Below are 20622 nucleotides of genomic sequence, written 5' to 3'. Positions count from 1 at the left end.
TACAGGAAGACAACCATGTGGCAACCTGGGCTCAAGCACTGCTAGAAGCCAGGACTACTAGCCAAGAATTAACCATGTGATGCACTAACACCAACCATTTAGAGCCCACCATGCCACTAATTGGTTACAAACTCAGTCAATTACAGCGTGGACAAGGCTCAAGTGTCATGATTTGATTGTTACTGTGGTTGGCTGGCAATTACTCTCTGAACTTGTAACTGAAGACTATAAACAGGGAGTGCCAGTACGAACAAGCTGGAGTTATTGCTTCACTGAATCAGCCTTTCAGTTTAGTTATTTGCTCTGGAGAATGAGATAATATAGATTTATTTTTTGCTGCAGAGGAACCTGATAAGATCCAGCCACAGTCTATTCCTTACTCACTTCTGATTCCAGCCAGGGATTATGCCAAGTTACCCGTAACTTCTTAAGGCAATAACTGAAGATGTGTTATACAATCCAGTTCAGATGGTGTTATATGGTGGTCATCCACTCCGTAATCTAGATTATTGCTATGCTAGGGACTGGGCAAAAACCTCATTGAAGCTAATGGGCTTAATAGATGCCTTTTAGTCAGATTAAATATATAAAGCAATTAAGCTCCTTTTGGAATAATATAGCTGAAATACTAGGAGCCACCACCCACAGCACAGGGTGGTCAGACACTGAGTTATGAGGGTGGGGCTAAATGCAAATGCAGAGGACTGCATATTGTTTTGGTGGAAGTGTGTGTGTGTGTGTGTGTGTGTGTGTGTGCGCGCGCGCGCACGCGCGCACACAACAGAAAGCCAAAGACAGCTGGAGGGCACTTGTAGCGTGACCTTGAGAGAGAGCTTTTTGGGTAGAGTACTTGCTGAAAAAAAGAGGCTTGGAAGATTGAGCAAAGAGAATGTCTCTTGTTTTAATCCTGTTGTGTTCAGGGAAACAGGATTGTAGCCAAGAAATACCTATCAGCAACCTATTCTCCTAAAGAAAACACCCCACAAGACCCTGAATATTGGCTAACTGCTTGGGTCCAAAGGAGTAACTCTGGTATTAGTGGTGGGATCCAGTTTCCAGGGAGAGAAGTTGTGAGCTGGCATTCCTGTTGAACCAAAATAACGGAGGTGCTCACAAAACTGAACGATGGCCAAAATAATTTAAAACTAGAGCTGGAGGCTTCACAAATGAAATTAATGTAGCCTCTGGAGGGTTCTGAGAAAGGACAGAGATGACGTGCAGGTAGAATGAAATCTTTGTTGGGACACCAACTACAAATTGTCTAGGCAGATTGGGAAGCCCAGCTGCAACACTCCCAGTCTGGAATGATAAGATGGATCAGTGAGGTGATGGCAACCTGACTGCCATGGACCAGAAGGACCACTTGATGATTACCTGTTCTGTTCATTCCCTCTGGGGCACCTGGCATTGGCCACTGTCAGAAGACAGCATACTGGGCTAGACTGACCTTTCGTCTGACCCAGTATGGCTGTTCTTATGTTCTAAGGTTTTCTATGAAGGAGGGGAGACTGGGAAAGCATTGGTGAACTTGCTAACAGAGATGAGCTTCAGCAAGGACTTAAGGAGCTGAAAAATCACCTTGAGAAGACCGTAGAGGAAGTCAGCTGCCTGGATATGGAATTGGATTAGCCAGAGAGCTTGGGTAACAGGACTTTTACAACACTACCCTGTTTGTAATCCAAAAAGGCCCAGAGGGAAGAGGCTGGATGGTCTCAGCTCAGCTAATGAAAAACCCACCATCTTTGAAGGAAAAACTCTGACTCCCTGAGAGGTTTATTTGGTTAAATTCAACATGACAGCCCAAACGAATGGCTGGGCACATGAACAGAAAGGAGGGTTCTAGCAGCCAACGTGAGAGGTTGCCCCAGAAGAAAGACTGCGTTATCCAGATCTGGTACAAACCTTTGATATGTGGTTTTGAGCCAGCCAGGCTACAGGGCACTGCTAAGAGCTAGGAAAGGGAAAGAAGAGACGCTACCTGAACTGGCAGAGGACCTGTGGAGACTTGGGTTTCTGGCATACCCAGGTATTAACAAAGGATTCCAGGATAAATTGGCAATGGACCAATTTGTACACGCTCAGACTGATCTTCATCTGCAAATCCAAGTCTGTGACAGGAGGTGGAGTGCCAGAACGGGGTGGGCAGGGGGTCATGGGCCTCCCACATTTACCGGTCATAAGGTTGAGCGACGGGGGAAATGGGGGTGGAGAAGAGAAAAAAGGGAGGTGTCTTGGGGGGGGAAGAGGTGGTGCAAGGACAGGAGCTCAGGGAGAAGGGGCAGCATGGGGGCAGGGCCATAGAAACCGTAACCCTAACTCCAAGTTACCTACCCTTAGAAACCCTAACCCTAGGGCAGAGTGCCCTACCCAAAGGAACCCTAAACCTAGTTCCAAGTGCCCCACCCTTAGGAACCCTAGCCGTAGGGCGGGAAGCGCTACCCATCGGAACCCTAGCTCCAAGTGCCCTACCCATAGGGCCACAGTTCAGGCGCCGGTTGGCCCCCATCACTTTTAGGGACCTGCTGATGCTTCTGACAGGAAGCCAAAGTCACTCTGAGAGGCTGTGGTATTTGCCATGGAACTCAAATATTTCCTTGCAATGGTTCACCAGAACCAGTAAATAAGATAAAAGCTGATCAACATAAGCCCTGTTAGTCTGAGGGTATGTGTTCACTACCAGCCGGATCGGTGGGCAGCGATCGATCCAGTGGGGATCAATTTATTTTGTCTAGTCGAGACGTGATAAATTGACCCCTGATCCCTCTCCCATTGACTCCTGTACTCCAACTTGGCGAGAGACACAGGCAGAATCGACGGGGGAGTGGCAGCAGTCGACTCACCGTGGTGAAGACACCACGGTAAGTCGATCTAAGTATGTCGACTTCAGCTATGTTATTCACGTAGCTGAAGTTGTGTAACTTAGATCGATCCCCCCCCCCCCCCAGTGTAGGCCAGGCCTCAGACATAGGATGGAAAAGGGGATTCTAATCAAGTTCATGACGACATTTTTGACGATTTAGGAAGAATGATAATTTGGTCTGTGACACAGAGGAAACTGGCAATGGCACAAAAAGTAAGGGAAGCAATTGAATTAAATGCTGGTAGCGTGAAAAAAAATTGGCCACATAATGAAGGACTGTTACAAATATAAGGCAGAACATGACAGAGCACCACAAGTGTCTAGTGAAAGCCCTTTTCCGTTTTCTGAGCTGGGTGACACCAAGCTGAAGGGACAAAGCTTGGAGATAGCAGGATCAACCCCACAGTTTTTATTTAGGTCTGGGCAATTAAAGAAGAAGAATGGAAATGTGCGTATTAAGTGTGTAATCAGATCTATGAAACACACAGGAATAGTGGACACTGGCTCAAACGGAACAGTTACTAGAGTAGATATGCTAAGAAGGCTGGGGGATAGGGGATTCATAAACCTGACCTCCTAATTGGTCTCAATTTGAGAATGTGCACCTGCTCAAAACGGGTTTGCAAACTTGACTTCAAGATAGCAGATGAGCTAATAATCTGCTTGGATTTCATTGTGGTTAATAACTATGTAATAAATATCAGGAAAGGTATCCTACAAATTTAACCTTTGGAAATTCTCTTTAGAAATGTGGCCCACATGAACTAAAGGATTTTTAGGCTATTGGTTTGCAATGAACAATTTCTCCTAATGGAAAGAACCTGAAAGTCCCCAAATATTGGGTCAACAGGGGCAACAGCAATATCATCACTACTGCCCCGTTGCTGAACAAAAGCCAGTGTCGGGGCCTTGTGGGTCAGTTTCCAGTTGGGAGCAGATATTGTAATAGTGGTTGCCAACTTGCTAGTATAACAGGAAAAAAAATTCTGGAGACTTTTTAAGTAACAGTAAACACTTTACTTGTTGCTGAGAACTGTACAGATGGGGGTTGGTGGTTTGCCTGCCTGGCTCCAAGTGCCGTAGCAACCTGCTTCTGCTGATAAGACTCATAAGGCTAACTATATAATGATCGATAAATGCAAAGTAATGCACATGGGAAAACATAATCCCAATTATACATATAAAATGATGGGGTCCCAATTAGCTGTTACCAGGCAAGAAAGATCTCTGAGTCATTGTGGAAAATTCTCTGAAAACATCCACTCAATGTGCAACGGCAGTCAAAAAGGCTAACAGAATGTTGGGAATCATTATGAAAGGGATAGATAGTAGGACAGAAAATATCATATTGCCTCTATCTAAATCCATGGTATGCCCACATCCTGAATACCCCATGCAGATGTGGTCGCCCCATCTCAAAAAAGACATATTGGAATTGAAAAAGGTTCAGAAAAGGGCGACAAAAATGATTAGGGGTATAGAATGGTTTCCATATGAGGAGAGATTAATAAGACTGGGACTTTTCAGCTTGGAAAAGAGACGACCAAGGAGGGATATGATAGAGGTCTATAAAATCATGACAGTTGTGAAGAAAGTAAATAAGGAAGTGTTATTTAATCCTTCTCATAACACAAGAACTAGGAGTCACCAAATTAAATTAATAGGCAGTGGGTTTAAAACAAACTAAAGGAAGTATTTCTTCACACACCACACAGTCAATCTGTGGAACTCTTTACCACAGATGTGAAGGCCAAGACATAACAGGGTCAAAAAAGAACTAGATAAATTCATAGAGGGTAGGTTGATCAATGGCTATTATCCAGGATGGGCAGGAATGGTGTCCCTAGCCTCTGTGTGCCAGAAGCTGGGAATAGGCAACAGAGGATGGATCACTTGATTATTACCTTCTATTCATTCCCTCTGGGGCACATGGCATTGGCCACTCTCAGAAGACAGGTTACTGGGCTAGATGGACCTTTGGTCTGACCCAGTATGGCCGTTCTTATGTTCTTTTGATTCCCCACATATACCACTAGGGGTGACGCTGATTCCTATTCCAAAGGTCCTACTGCCATTACTGATATTGATGATATGGAGTAAGGTATTTTCTTAATGTCATTTGTGTACATGTTTTAAATTGTATAGTTCCCGTTTCCTTGAACGGAGGTGGGTACAACCACCACACAGGCAGCTCGCTTTTATAGAAACCTCAGGAAGTCCTGTCCCAGGAAGCAGCTGCCATGGGTCTGTCTCTCTCCAGGACTTTCGCTCATCTCAGACAGATCCAACTACTCGGACACACTATGTGACCCTCTGCCTCCCTCAGCCCCTGCGCTTTACATTTGGAAAACCTTTAGGGCATGTCTACATTACAGCCCTAAGTCAACCTATGTTAGGTTGACTTACAGCCGCCGCCATAATTACAGTGATGGCTGATGTCCATACTACCCTCCTTCTGTCGGTGGTGCCAGTCCTCACCACTGACTGAAGAGGGGCAGTGTGGGGGCTGAGAGCCAGAGCTCCCAGCTCCTTGCTCAGAGCCCAGCTGGCCCCTCTGACCTTCTCTCCTCAGTGAGCCTCTGGGCAGCAGCCTGGCTGGGAGCAGGGAGCCAGGCTGTAGCTGCCGGTCTTTCTTGTCAATTTCACGGCTCCAGCCTGGAGTCATGAAATTGACAAGACAGCCAACAGCTGAGGTAAGCACACCAACATAAGCCCTGGCTTCTAGTGGAGGTGGCGTTATGATGTTGGTATTGGAGGGCACTTACATCGGCAGGAGCAAGACTGTAGTGTGTACACTGAGATAGATAGGTCAACATAAGGTGGCGTATGTTGACCTAACTGAGGGCTTGTCTTCAGTACGAAGGTAAATCGGTGCTGCTACAATCAATGCAGCGGCATCGATTTAGCAGGTCTAGTGAAGACACGCTCAATCAATAGGAGAGCGCTCTGCCGTCGATTGCTGTACTCCACCTTAATGAGAGGCAGAAGCAATTTTGGTGGGAAAGCATCTCCCGTCAACATAGTGTAGTGTGGACCTTGTGGTAAGAAGATCTAGGCTGTGTCGGACTTGAGTTACGCTACTAACGTAACTCAAATTGCGTAGCTTAAATCAACCACCAGCTGTAGTGTAAAACAGGCCTTAGGAAGGTAGACTGGACTTAAGTCTAAATTTCTCCCTAGAAAGAATGGTCTGAAATAGGTGACCTGCTCTTTAATCCTCCTTTTGTGTGTTTGCTCTGCAACACAAAGGAAGCTCAGAAAGGTCTAAGGGCTCAGACGAATGGCTGGTCTTCACTACAGGGAGCCATCGATGGAGCAGGGGTCTAGTGAAGACCCACTAAATCAACAGCAAAGCGCTCTCTGGTCGACCCCGGTACGCCACCTCTCCGAGAAGAACAAGGGAAGTCTACTGGAGAGCGTCTCCCTTCGACACAGCACAGTGAAGACACTGGAGTAAGTTGACCTAAGCTACATCGACTTAGGCTGATTTATCCGGTTGTGAAGACAAGCCCGAAGAAGAGTGTTTTCACACACACACACAGGGCAGGTCTACACTGGGGGGGGGGGGGGAAATCGATCTAAGATACGCAACTTCTGCTACGTGAATAGCATAGCTGAAGTCGAAGTACCTTAGATCGAATTACTTACCATCCTCACAGCGCGGGATCGACGTCTGCGGCTCCCCATGTCGACTCCGCTACCGCCGTTGGCGTTGGTGGAGTTCCGGAGTTGACAGGAGTGCGTTCGGGGATCGATATATCACGTCTAGATGAGACGCGATATATCGATCCCCGAGAAATCGATTGCTACCCGCCGATCCGGCCGGTAGTGAAGACGTACCCACACTCTCTCTACTTTTCCCTCCTTCTCCCCCCCCCCCCCACAATAGGCTTAACATCTCTGAAAGCACTTACTGCATGGCCTCTGGAACTCTTTCCACAGAGAGTTTCATGCTGGGTGTTTATACATCAGTGACCCCTAACGTGCAATCCATTAGCACCTTTTGTCATAACATAATTGTTAGCGGATAGACAGGCGGCACTAAGTTCTCTCTAAGCTGCGTGGCCGCCTATTAAGCACTGTGCAGGTGCTCAGGGCTGCGACAGGGAGAGATGCCTCTCCCCAAGCCCCAGTCCTGCTGCGGCCGGGGGACAGGCGCCCCTCCCCTGGCACCGACCCAGTCCCGGCCCTGAACCTGCCATGGCCGGGAGGGGGAGAGGCACCCTTCCCCCAGCCCTGCCCCAGACCTGCTGTCACCAGGGGACAGGCGCCCCTCCCCGGCTCCAACCCAGCCTGGCTTGGACCTGCCAGGGCTGGGGGAGAGGCTCCCTTCCCCCCCAGCCCAGGTGCTGCTGTGGGGGAGTCCTCTCACCCCACCGTAGCCATGTGGAGCCCCACTGCACCCCAACCCCCCCCCACCCCAGAGCCCCCACCCCCAGTGGGAGCCCTCACCCCACCCCAACCGCAACCCTCTGCCCCAGCTCTGAGCCACCTCCCACACTCCAAACCCCTCGGCCCCACCCCACCACATGGGTGGGAAAAATTAGAGGGAACTCTGCCGCTTATAGGTTGCCCAGCACTTTCCATTGTCAAACTAGGTTTAAATTTTCCATTCCAACTGTCTTGTTGAGGCTGATTTTTTTTTTTAAATTCTGTTAAAAATAGTTAAATTGTTTTCAAGACTGAGATTAAGAAAAAAAAGACACTGTCTTGCTCACTGTTAAAAACTTTGTACAGCCATTTCATTGAGAAGCTCTAGCACTTCCATGCGTTGGAGTAGGGACCTGAAATTTGGCTGGGGCACTGGGACTGTGGTCAGCTACATGCCTTTTGCCACTCTTGTGAAAATATGCCCAACTTGGGCTAAAAGTTACATGTCCCTGAAAAATCACCATTTGCATATGCTCAGTAAAGGTTTGTTAGAGGCCGGTAGCTAAATTCTCAAACCATTCTCTGGGGACTGACTGCGTTCCTTCCCCACACAGTTCCTGCATGCCCCTTACAATGTGCTCCAGTCCCACAGAGCACACTGAGCATACTATCACAATCAGTAACTGGTTCGCTCATTTGGGTGACCTCTGTGCTCTTGATTGAAATGACCCAACCCTGCTGATCACCCATGGTGAGGTGTGTGTCATTGTCATTCCTTCTGATGGAATTTCTGGGTTTTTTCAGTCTACTTAAAAAAAGAAAAAAAAGAAGTTACATACAAAAAACTACATTAAGAGTGTCTCAAAAACTAGGATTGCCAGAGTTAAGGTTAGCTGTGCAACCCTAATTCAGCTCCTTGGTGTGTCTGTGTTCTGATACAGTCTTTAATTACAGATCACATAGTATGTGTTTCCATAGGATCCCAGCCTTATTCAGGGCCCAGGATATATGGTGCTCAAGGAAGGGATCAGAGTTGTGTAGTATATGACACTGTTGTCTGTATGATCTCTGCCTCATATAGGCTCTGATCCTGCAAACACTTACACACGCACTTAACTTTACTATTGTGAACAGTCCTCCCGCAGAAATCAGTGGGACTTCTCATGAGGGTAACGAGCATGCATAACTATTTGCAGGACTGAGACCTGTTATGTTATAGAGCTAGAGAACAGGAGCAGCTAACAGGGAGAGAGTTTTTAGAGAGGAAGTGGGAGAGCTAGATACATCTGATTAACATTCGCTAAACTTAAGGCAATAAACCATCCCTCCCCATAGAAACAAAACAGAGGAAGAAACCCCAACATAAAAAGCTGCAGGAGTAAAAGAGAGAATGCAGGCGGAAGTCCAGCAACAGAGTGGGGGGCTATCCAGTGTATTGCACTGAATGCATCATACATGATTATGTGCCTTATGGGGGGCCATGGCGTATGTGTTCATTCAGTGCAAAGAACTCTTGGCCCTCAGAGACCAAGTACGGGCTCTGGAGACCAGAGTGGCTGAACTGGAGGAGCTAAGGAAGACTGAGAGAGGTACATAGAAGAGACTTTCCAGCCCACCATAGAGTGGTACCACCCCCAATCTGACAGCCTCTAAGGAGGAGGATGAAAGTCTCAGGGAAGGAGAACATAGATGATGTCATGGGATCCTCTCACACTGAAGATACATCGCCAGGAGAGGGAACTCTACTTATTAGGAAGAGACAAGTAATAGTAATGGTGGAGTTGATCTTAGAAACATAGATAGCTGGGTTTGTGATGATTGGGAGAACCACATGGTGAACTGCCTGCTGGGTGCGGAGGTTGCAGATCTCTTGAGACATCTAGACAGGGTTATGAGTAGTACTGGGGAGGAGCCGGTGGTCATGATACATGATACCAGGGTACAAAATAATGGGGCATTGCTGCTGATCCCTGTCAGACCCCTTTTTCTGTATCCCTTGTGCAATCCGCTTGCAGATGTTCACATTTCCATGGCTGGTCTGTAGCTCTGCTTGCACAGGCTCGTCTCCTCAGAGGCCCAGGAGATACAAAATCCTGCCTACCCAAGGTAGGAACTCGTCCAGTGCATGGAACTGGCATGGTGAGTTGCACACTACAGGGCTGAGCTGCTAGATGTGTTTGCCGAGGTGGGCAGTCAGGAAAAGACATTTCAAAAACATGCTGGGGTTTTAAAATGATGTGTACGTGACTTCCAGTCTCTGTGACCCCATGGCAGTGGAGTTTAAGGTACTGACCAGAGCGGCCACTGTTGCAGGGAATGGGACATTGTGGGACAGCTGTCAGGGTCAACCCAGGTCCTGCAGTGTCTATCCTCTCCATAGGTCAACATCAGTAGGTTGACCATGGCTCTGCACCATTCAGGGAGGTGATTTTACTGTGCAGCTACAACAGGGTGCTTATGTCAACCAGAGACAAAATTGAGCGAGCAAGCTGACTTATATCAACCTAACTTTGTAGTGTAGGCCAGGCCTTAGATCCTGGAACATCTATTCAGTGACAAATATGGGCAAATGAAAATATTTGTTAACAACATCACGACTTCAGGCCTAATGCAAAGCCCATTGAAGTCAATGGAAAGACACCAATTGATTTTGAGAGACATTGGATTAGGGTGACCAGATGTCCCATTTTTATAGGGCCAGTCCTGGTTTTTGGGACTTTTTCTTATATAGGCCCCTATTACCCCCCACCCCATCCTGTTTTTTCACAGTTGCTCTCTGGTCAGCCTACATTGGATCAAACTCCCAGACAGAAATTGTTATTATTAAGGCCTCAATCCTGCAATTTACAATGTGAAGTCAGACTGCTACCCCTATGTAGAGCTCCACTTATGTTAGGCTTCTGTGCTAGTGCTGTAAATTGCAGGATTGGGGCCTATATCAATAACAGAACATTATCACTTTAATAAGCTTTAAAAAATGTTGTTATCTAGACTTTAGATTTTGCTACAGTCCTGAAGTGGTTTGCTGATTTCAAAGTTTAGTAATTTATTTGCTAAAGAGAAACAAAAAGTAAGTTAAACGCACCAAAGTATTTCTTAAAAGGGTCCACATAGCATTATAACAACACAGAGAGTAACAGTTTACATGGAAATTCAACCAACCAAATCAAACACTGTCCTCAAAGAGTGAATGCTGTAATTTAGGAAGGATACAATGTATTAGTTACACTTTACAAAGATTTTTGATCACTGTTTTATGAGCAAGTCCTCGATCATGCATTATATTGTGGTATAAACTATATATGTAAATAAACACAAGATAAAACGTTTTCTGTCCCTTCCATTCTTGCTTTTCTTCCTGGGGAAGCCAGTTATTCTCTCCACTGTGCTTCTGACTACCTCTCAAAATACACATTTTTGAAGGTAAATGCTGATGCTAATATAATCTTGACAGCAGATAAGAATCACATGGAACATATCTCTTGCAAACAAATATTTAGCACTGGAAAAATACATCAGTGTTTTAAACATACGTATCCCAGTTTTACTAAAAAATAAAGGTAATTTTGCTAAAGCCCATTTATCAGCACCTAGATATACCACATTGACTCCTCTCTACAAATACCATGGATTAGATCAAACAGGGTAAAATAACAGTTATTTAATTGTAATTTAAGATGAGAAGCCATGAAACAAAGAATCAAACTCTGAACACTTCACAGGAACTTCTAAACCTGCTTGGAATAACCAGAAAAATCCAGCCTCTACATATAATTGTTTATTTCCCTTTTTAAAATCACCTCTTAACCCCTTTGATTTCCCAACAATGCAGCCGTAGTGTCTATCCGCTCCTTGAATAACTTAACCTGACTGTGACAATAAACGGGCCAATAGAAGAAGGCTGTACGTTATTCCCCACAGGGAGGTGGAGTACGGACAGCGCTGGGAGAGCTCTCTCCCAGCGCTGGCGCTTTGACTACACTTAGCGCTTCAAAGCGCTGCCGCGGTAGCGCTTTGAAGTGCAAGTGTAGCCATAGCCTCAATCAAGGCACAGCGACACCGAATCAACTCTCTGGCTACCTGATTCATAATCAACTTTAACCTGTCAAACCACGGCGTGGTGCGGTCCAGCGGCTGGGCGGCTTGTTCACCTTGCAGATCATCTGGATACCCTTGAAATAACGAACCCACTACACGGCTCCAACGCCAAGCCACGGGGAGAAGCGTCCTGATCTCCAAGACGCTTTCCAGTTAGTTAGTAAGTAAAGTCTGAGCGTTTCAGAGCAGACACAGGCAGCAGCCAACGAGAGCCAGCCAGCTTCCCCCCCAGCGCATCTACACCACAACCGCGTTTAAAGGAGGACAACAGAAGCGGCAAGGGACTTGCAAGCCCCCCTTCGCCGCTGGCACACGCCGGGCTGCGCACACACGCGCGGCCAGCCCGGGGACCTGCCCGCGGAGTCAGGGGGTCTGGGCAGCGCCAGCCCCGCTCCCTCCCTCCCTCACTCACCCAGCAGGAGCAGCCGGTGGGTCTGCTTGTACTCCCGCTTCTCGGCTTTCAGCGTCTTGTCGATGCTCTTGCTCCGTTTCTTGTCCGCCTTCTCCTTGGCGACCAGCTCTTCCCGCAGCCTGTGGAGCAGCTGGGGGTCCGCGTGCTCCAGCTGCCCGGCGTGCGGCTCCCCCTCCCCGCCGTAGGCGATGGAGGGGTGGGCTCCCAGCAGCCTGGCTCGCAGGCTGTAACACATCCCCATGGGGCAAAGCTGGCGGGTCCCTGGCGCCTGCCCTTTACCAAGCCCCAGGCATGGTCTCCAGCTGGGCGCCTCGGGAGCCAGCCTCTGCCTGGGGGATTCTCCCTGCGGCCTCTTAAGGTGGAGCTGCTGCCCCTGGGCTCAGGAGCACATTTTTCCCTCCCCCTTTTGGGTCATTTTTTTTTTCTTTCCACACTCATAAGGGGAAATATACACGTGATCCCGACCTGGTTACCGTATTCTCCAGAAAACCCAGGCGGGGGAGATACTGTACTTTTTTCTTTTTTCTTTACAATGGCTTTGCCTGCTGTGGGTGGTGCAAGAAGTGTCTCACTGTCTCCTTCACCTCCTCCTCCATTAGCTAAACATTCGCTTTGAGGTTGCTGGGGAATTGACTCCAAGGGCTGTTCTGAAGCGGGACAATCCCACTGAGGGAGATTTAAAATAAATACGATGGCTAAGATTTGTAAATATCTCATGGAAACACAGGAAGCAAAATCATTTTTAACTGAGAAAGCTTCATCCAACCCATGCACTTCAGAGCCCTTCCCACGTTAAAGGGACACTGTCAGATTAAAATCCGGTATTTTTAAATAACCACAACTCCTTTCTTGGGCTACTGCTAACACCTGAGCTATCAGAACAGACCAGTACAAGTCTGCCCAGAAGTTTGTATTATTTTATTGTGCTGGCTCAGGGGGAAAAAAATCATAAACGAATGGACAGTTAAATCCCTGTGTCTTCTAACCAGCCTTGGCTTTTGATGAGTGATAACTTTTTGCATCTGTAGCAGTTCACTGATTGGATAATATAAAGGCAAGAATTATTTGATGCCAAATATATCCCTGTCTTCAATGCATATTAGGGAGAAAGATATTTATGGGTACTATCACTTTTCAGTGGAAGATTACATAGATTGATAGCTTTCTGATCCTGTGTATCCCTTTTCTAGCCATGTACTGTCCCACAACCCCCAAATGTATCAACAATAAATCCTATGCCCAGTCCTCAACTGGTGTAAATCCATGTACATTTGCAGTTCAGGATCTGGCCTGTTTTTTAGTGGCAAGAATTTTAAAAATCTAATTTGTTGCATTTTTTGCTGTTTCTTTACTCTTTGATTCTGATTAGTTATTTGCATTGTGGTTACATCTGGAGGGCCTTAGTCTCATTGTGCTAGGCACTACACAAACATACAACAAAGGGATGGTCCCCACCCCAGAAAGTTTTATATTATATGGCCCAATACTGTAATCCCTACTCATGTTATTCATCTCATTGAGGTCAGTGGGATGGCTTTGAATGAGTAAGAATTGGGCATTACTGGAAGAAGCATGTCTCCCTTATTCTCCTATGTCAGGGCTTGTCAGGATGAGTGATTTCCCCTCACCCCGACCCCAGATTAGGTTTGTGTGCATGAACAGTTTTGCAATAGTTATTCTGAAATAATTTCATCCACATGTCTGGCTGTTACCTACTTCCCTCCGAATCAGTATATACACATGGTACTGACTTTTTTCCAAAATAAGTGCTCAGAATTCTGACTAGGTCTCCACTGGCATTTTGTCCTGCTGGTGAGCTCTATGCATGTTGGGATTTTTCTCACTGTGCATTGTGGGACAGCTACCAGAAGCCCTGCGAATTCAGGGACTTGTGGTCACAGTAGCAAATTTCTATGAATCCTCCGCTGGCATCCCATGATTTATCCACCTTTTGTGAATCAGGGCCATTTTCAAACTGTCAGCCAGCACAGAAGGAACACAGCTGAGTGCCATGGTCCAGACACTCATTAATATACAGAGGTTGCTACACATGCATTAGCGATCATGCACCTTGATGGCTTTGGAAGCCAGCCACTGCGCTGCTGAGCTGATTTCAACAGCGGAGACAGAAATTGGAGCAGCTAATTGTGGGGAAAAAAAAACTTGTCCTAGAGAAGATTCATTCAAAGGAGAGCTGTTTCTGGACTCGGGAAACCAACATTGACTGCTGGGGAAAGATAATGCTGCTGCTGCTCAGTATTTGGAGGATCAGACCCTTAGACTGGAAAGAGACTAGTCATTTTCACTTTCTGTTTCTCTTGATGCTCCATACATTATTTCAGGCAGCATCCATGTACTAGGCACTGTACAAAACAAAGGAAATAATAATAGCAAGAGATTGCTGCAATGTGAACAATGCAAAGCAATTCTTAAAACAAAAATGTTCTTTTAATCCAAGGGCTGTTGTTTGCCCTTATTCTGCATCTGAGTAACTTTATGCACTCATGTGTGTAACTGGAGATCCAGGGCCTTTGAGGGGAACTTCAGGGGAGAGAAAAGCAGTTGGGGCTAGATTGACGCTTTGCTTGTTAAAGACATGTCATGCAATTGCACTGCCACAGAAAGAGAGGAAAAAAGTTATGAGTCAGAGGTACCCCTCAGAGTTATAATTCCCCAGGAGATCCTCTGATGCACAAGGAGGGGGAACAGCATGTTCCATCAGCCCCTTGCTATACACAGCACATTCCCTCCTCTGTGCTCAGTTAGCTCAGCCATTTGGCACAGGTGTGGTGGGCAAAGCCAAGAGTCAACCAAATCCCTGCTCTTCCCTATGCGTCTCTGGTCCCTTCCTGTGTGCTGTGGGGAACTATGACTCCACGGAATCAGCTCTTATCTTGGTGTTTGGGCTTCCTATCTGTGCAAGCCCTCCATGATCATGCAGGCTGTGCGCCTGGGGGAAGGGTCAGCAGCATTGTCTTATGCTCTCTTCCCCCCTATACAGCCATATAGGGCTAGGTTACAGTTTAATGCTTAGGAAATAAGAAAATGTGATTGTAAAACCATAAAAATAGGTGTGGGGTGGGGGGGCAAGGCCAGTGTAATACCTGAAACAAACTTTAACTTGTTTTAAAAAAACTGAGCTAGATTTCAAGTAGGTGGAGCCCCTTTAAAAAAAAACCCCACAGAAACATTTCTACAGACATTAAGGGCATATGCCGGTTTCAGTGTTTGTTTTTAATGTTGTTCTAAGGGACTTACAGGTACACAGGACTGGGGTCCTGAGCAATGGGGAGGGGGCACTCAACCAGAAGGGGCAGGGCCTCAGGTGGAAGGGGCGGGGTCTTTAAATTCCTGGGCTCTTTAAATTGCTGCTGCTACTCGGGGCTCCAGCAGCAATTTAAAGAGCCTGGGGCTCTGGTAGCGGTGGCAGGGAGCCCCGGGCCCTTTAAATCACCGCTGGAGCCCCATGGTAGTGGGAGCTGTGGCGGCAGCCGGGAGCTCTTGGGCTCTGGTGGTGATTTAAAGGGCCCAGGGCTCTGGCCACCGCCACCACCCCAAGGCTCCAGCAGTGGGGCTCTGGTGGCGATTTAAAGGGCCAGGGGCTGCGGCCACTGCCAGGAGCTCAGGGCCGTTTTAAATTGCTGGTCTGGGGAGGCTGCTCCCTGCCGGTATGGTTGGCTGTATACCGGCTCTTGCCAGTATGCCATACTGTACCGGCTTACTTTCACCTCTGGGTTTATAGTTTAATGTACTTTATGAATACCTGAAGGAGGCATTTCTGGGCCTAAGTAATGAGAGAGCTGGTCTTCATGATAGTTTCACTATCCAGGAATGGAAATACTATGAGAAGACACAATCTTGCAAAACACACACTCTCTCTCAGGCTTTCTTGCGTCCCTGCAGAACCAGATGCATAGCCCTGTCTGAAGTTAGTTTTCATCTAAAAAAAAAAAAAAAAAAAAAGTAAATTTGGGGATTATCTATACTTGCTTCCAGTGTCCCTTTACGAACCGACTTCTCTGGGAGCTGGCATTACGATGAATAGGACAAAGGTAAATTTGCAACTAAACTACAAGAGTGGGTTTCTGGAACTCCAGAGCAGGCCACACCCATGTCTTGGGGATGTTGCTCATTTCACTCTGCACCTTTACTCACTCTGAGTAGTACTTTACTCCATGAGTAGTCCCATGGAGGTCAATAGGACTACTCCCAGAGTAAGGTGCCACTCATCATGAGCAGGTGGGGGGCAGATTCTAACTCTTTGCTATTTGTTTCCTCCCGTTTATTATAATATACCTAAACAATGCTCTAGATGCCGATTCAGTGCTCTGGTGCCTGGACATTACCGTATTTGGTGCCTTGTAAATACCAGAGAGAGATTAGATAGCTATACAAACCACTGCACAGCAGAAAAATTCACCGCAGCTATGCGGCCATGACCCCAAAATTGTAGAAACAGTAATTTTGTGCTGCAGAAGTGAATCAACCCCACGTCCTACTGAAGTGTCCTCACCACTATTTTTCTGTGTCCCTCATTGTGATGTCTTTCCCCCGGGACTGAACTTCTGTCTGTCTCATTCGTATACTCAAGTGAAAGAAATGCAAGATGCTGACGGAATATAAAGGCCAGGCAAGTGGGTTTGAGGAGTATTATTAAGTTCTTCCCCCCCACCCCAACCCCATCTGTGGCTTTTGGAGAGGCACTAGAACAAGAGTAAGGTTATATTTAGAGCTGAGATGATTCTTTGAGGCACACTATGTTACAAGAGTCAGTGCGCTGCCGCTGCCTGAAAAAGGAACAAGAGCCCTTGACTGGCCATTGGGGGGCGGGGGGAAGGGCAAACTAAAAGGACAACAGAAGGCAGCATTCAGCTAAAGAATCAGATCCCCCAGGGCTTCAGAAGGACAAATATTATCAGCTTTGTGTAATGCACAACAATGAGACTTTGAAATGTTAGGATTAGTTGGGTTGGCTGCAATTAAAATATGGAAACCTTTCCAAAGATGAGTTCTTCCCAAGTGCCCTTAACTGCTGTCTTGAATGGCGTTTTACACGGCATGCAACACCCATTCTTACTGCAATGAGCCTTATAAAAAACCAAACCCTCCCAAACCATAGGTAAAGGTGTTAGCTAGCCATTTAAAACTCAGACACACTAGCCCAGGGATAGGCAACCTATGGCACGCGTGCCGAAGGCGGCACGCAAGCTGATTTTCAGTGGCACTCTCACTTCCTGGGTCCTGGTCACCGCTCTGGGAGGCTCTGCATTTTAATTTAATTTTAAATGAAGCTTCTTAAACATTTAAAAAACCTTATTTACTTTACGTACAACAATAGTTTAGTTATATATTATAGACTTATAGAAAGAGACCTTCTAAAAATGTTAAAACGTATTACTGGCACGCGAAACCTTAAATGAGAGTGAATAAATGAAGACTCAGCACAGCACTTCTGAAAGGTTGCCGGCCCCTGCACTAGCCAGTCCTTTGCCCTCTGCCCACAACATGTCTTTAAATTCCTAGAAAAAACATGACAGCACCATACTAAAACAGCAGGTGGAGTTAGATACAGGTATCTGGCAAGAAAAGGAGATATAAGAGCAGCTTGAAATTAAAATGTGTATATGCTGGTCTACTCATGTCTACCGTCCATGCCTACAGTTACTGTGTAACTCTGAATTCATTCAGCTTCCTCAATCATTGTGTCTTCTCACTATACTGATCAGCATTTCTGGACTGTATATTGGCCACCGGCCAATTCAGATGGCAAAACTTTTACTGAATTCAGTGGCAGCATGATAAGGTCTTAGTTTTCTATTTCACAGTTAGGTGTATTACAATGATATTGATTAATTTTGAAAGTCACACAGGTCTGAATACCACCTGATGATCAAAGTATCTTTTATTACATATGGGCATGAACATTGTAGGGGCTTTTACACAGTGGGATGGAATTTGGCCACAAAAGCAGAGGTTTAATCGTAGTTTACACAAAATGCACTGACAGGATGTGAAGCCAGGTTTCCAAAGAGTTCTACCTCAGTTCTCCATGTTAATGTCATGGTTGTGCACACGTACTGGCTAACTGCAGTCAGTGTGTTCTCTCAGATGTGCAACTCTGTGCTTAACTTCTTTGAAAAACTCCTTAAAGGGAGTACTAATATATCATATTCACTTCCTATGCACATTAAAGAGAGCTGGGACAAGAGGCAAGACATTGCTAAACTCCTAGTACGATATGCTAACAGCTGTTTTTCCACAGAGCAGTTTGACAGCTAATAAGAGTGAAATACTGTTAAACCCCCCACACCAAAAAAATAAAAAATAAAAATCACCCAGGATGTTGATTGTGTCCTGTAATAATAATTATATCTAGCTCTTAAACAGCACTTTTCATCAGTAGATCTCAAGACACTTCATAAAGGAGGTAAGCATCATTATTTCCATTTTACAGATGGGGAATGGAGGCATAGGAAGGTGACTTACACAAGGCCAACCTTTTGGAGACCAAGACATGAGCACTCAGACCTCATAGTTAGAGCAGCAGTCAGTAGCCAGGAATGGAGCCAGACTCGGAGGCAAGGGTCAGAGCCAAAGTCAGAAATTGGAGCTGAGGGTCAGAGCCAGGTTACCTGGACCAAGTCAAGTCTGAGTCGAAGGCAGGGGACTATCACAGCTTCCCGCAGCTCCCATTGGCCTGGAGCGGCGAACCGCGGCTAGGGGGAGGTAAACAAACCGGCCCGGCCCGCCAGGGGCTTTCCCTACACAAGGGGCATCCCAAGTTTGGGAAACACTGATCTATAGACTAGACCGTGTTTCACTTTATTCAGAATAGCATTAAGGTAGGTTAGAGCTGTTTTGGCTTCAGTATGGTACAACATTCATTTACTTCCCTACATTCTTTTAGCTCTTGCGGGCATTTCTACTTCCAGCACACAGACATTTAAAACAGGGCACTCTAACCATTAAAGGATATTGAGCTTCTGTATTCCTTCCTCCCTTAGGGTGTCCTCGTCCAATCCTGTATGAGGTAACTACTCTTCATAGGAATCAACATTTCTGACAAACCATTAAGTTCATCTCTGTTTTCCATTGAAAGTGATTCTTAGGAATGGTGTAAATAATTAGAGTAATGTGAGATTAATTAATGCCAACTGCCCTCTTGGAAGGTAGGTGGACCACCATCTGCAGCATAAAGAAGTGGTGGGTTTAAGGAGCACACAAATAGAGTGCAAGAACTTTACTCCTGGATGAACACCAGGAAATATGCCAGCAGAAGAAACATAAATGAGTAAAATTCGTATTTATCTGTGCCATGGGATGGAAAGAAAATGATTCACCCTCTGAACAAAAACAAAACCCCTTACACTTGAATAATTCATACTCAAGATTTTCATTTGTCATTGCAAGATATCAATGTGGCAGAGTCATTTGCAACCTCTAAGGTGCTCCCCTCCAAGCTCAGGCCTTGTCAAGCCCACTCACTCAGGCTCAAATTAAGGGGGTCATACATAGGCATCTAACAAAGTAGCCAGATTTGTAGAGGTGTGAGCACCTAGAATTCCCAGTGAAGTTAATAGGAACCGCGCAGGCTCAGCATTTTGAAAAATCAGGTCACACCAGTGCAAAAATATGGGTTTAGGTGCTTAAAGTAAGACACCTACATTTGAAAATTTGGGTCTGATTATTTACAAAGTTGTGCCCATTGAAGACTGAGATTGATTTTATCTGGATCAAGTTCCAGCTCTTCTTCTGCATCTTTTTGCTATGCTTCAAGCCATCAGGAGTTTGCTGTCCTCATCTAATGACCTACTCTAGGTACTTAATTTCTCTGCTTGGCCTTCTGGAGAGACACTGATCTACAGGATTGAAAAGGGGATTGTAAATCAGAAACTCCTAATCTCTAATCCTACCTTTACTGGCAGGGGATTTTGCTATCTCACTTAACTTCCTCATGACTCAGCTCATCTGTAAAGGGAAGATAGTGATACTTACTCATTTCACACAGAAGGGCGGAGGGGAAAGAGGATGTGGAAAAAATTAGTTAGTACTGTTCATATTCACTTCCAAAATGTAAAATGAAAAGAATTATAACAAATGCTTCCAGTCAAGGGAGCAGGGGGTCCTATGGGACTGTTAACATATGCTGTATTACGACAAGATGTTCTCAACTGTTCATCCTGGCATCATAAATAGAAGGAGGACCTAGATCGACAGATTCAAGTTAATCAGAAGTATAAGCTGAATGAAGTTTTTCTGCTGATGAGATGAGAACATAGCATATGAACACAGTAGCTGGAGGAGATAGCTGACTGGTCTGATTTTCAAGTTTGATACCCTCAGGCTCTGTGAAAGCAGGGGGCACAGTGCTATGCAGTTTACTGTGTGTAGTTCCCTTAGCAGAGGCCTTAAAAATTAAGTTAGTTTATGTGATGATCTGCTTTTGTGGGCATTAAAGACCCTGTGGCAGAGCCCACTTCCTCCTAGCTCTGCTCAAGTCCACACACAGCTCAGAGGCCTTTCTGCTGGTAACCCCCTCCCTTGCAGTTTACATACAATATTAGCTTCCATCACCCATATACACTATATAACCTCACCCCTGTAGTCCTAGGGAGCTCACAGGTCCTGGCCCAAGCAGGGAAAAGCCATCTCTTTCTACATGCCCCTTTCCCACTTCCTTCCTGTGCCTTTTGTATCGTCTGCCTAATTAGCCTCTTACTTCTGCTCAGGCCATCAGTTAGGCCCAGCTATTCTTAATGAGGTTTGTGCTGGAGTAATTAATTAGAACTGCAGGGACCAGACGGCCAGTGCAGGGCCGCCCAGAGGATTCCGGGGGCCCGGGGTCTTCGGCAGCGCGGGGCCCTTGTTCCGGGACCCGCCG

General features: G+C 46.1%; 1 protein-coding gene and 1 long non-coding RNA gene across 3 annotated transcripts in view; both read right to left on the bottom strand.

Moving 5' to 3' along the window:
- The window catches only part of GNAS (GNAS complex locus), a 236215-nt gene extending 224060 nt beyond the window's left edge, over positions 1 to 12155 (bottom strand). For both annotated transcript variants that reach the window (XM_039497954.1, XM_039497955.1), the window contains exon 1: positions 11742 to 12155. In XM_039497954.1, coding sequence (XP_039353888.1) covers positions 11742 to 11982 — 241 coding nt within the window. In that variant the 5' untranslated portion in view covers positions 11983 to 12155. The remainder of the gene's footprint in view (positions 1 to 11741) is intronic.
- Positions 12156 to 13401: 1246 nt separating this feature from the next.
- Positions 13402 to 20397, bottom strand: LOC120380330. Its single transcript, XR_005587716.1, has 3 exons — positions 20339 to 20397; positions 15505 to 15681; positions 13402 to 14104 (listed from the first exon to the last, which is right to left on the bottom strand). It is a non-coding gene; the product is annotated as an uncharacterized LOC120380330 (long non-coding RNA).
- Positions 20398 to 20622: the final 225 nt, after the last annotated feature.

This window comes from Mauremys reevesii, linkage group 13 (genome assembly GCF_016161935.1).
Source record: "Mauremys reevesii isolate NIE-2019 linkage group 13, ASM1616193v1, whole genome shotgun sequence".
NCBI classification, from domain to species: Eukaryota; Metazoa; Chordata; order Testudines; family Geoemydidae; genus Mauremys; species Mauremys reevesii.
Note: the sequence above shows the minus strand (reverse complement) of the source record. Positions and strands in the feature narration are given on the sequence as shown.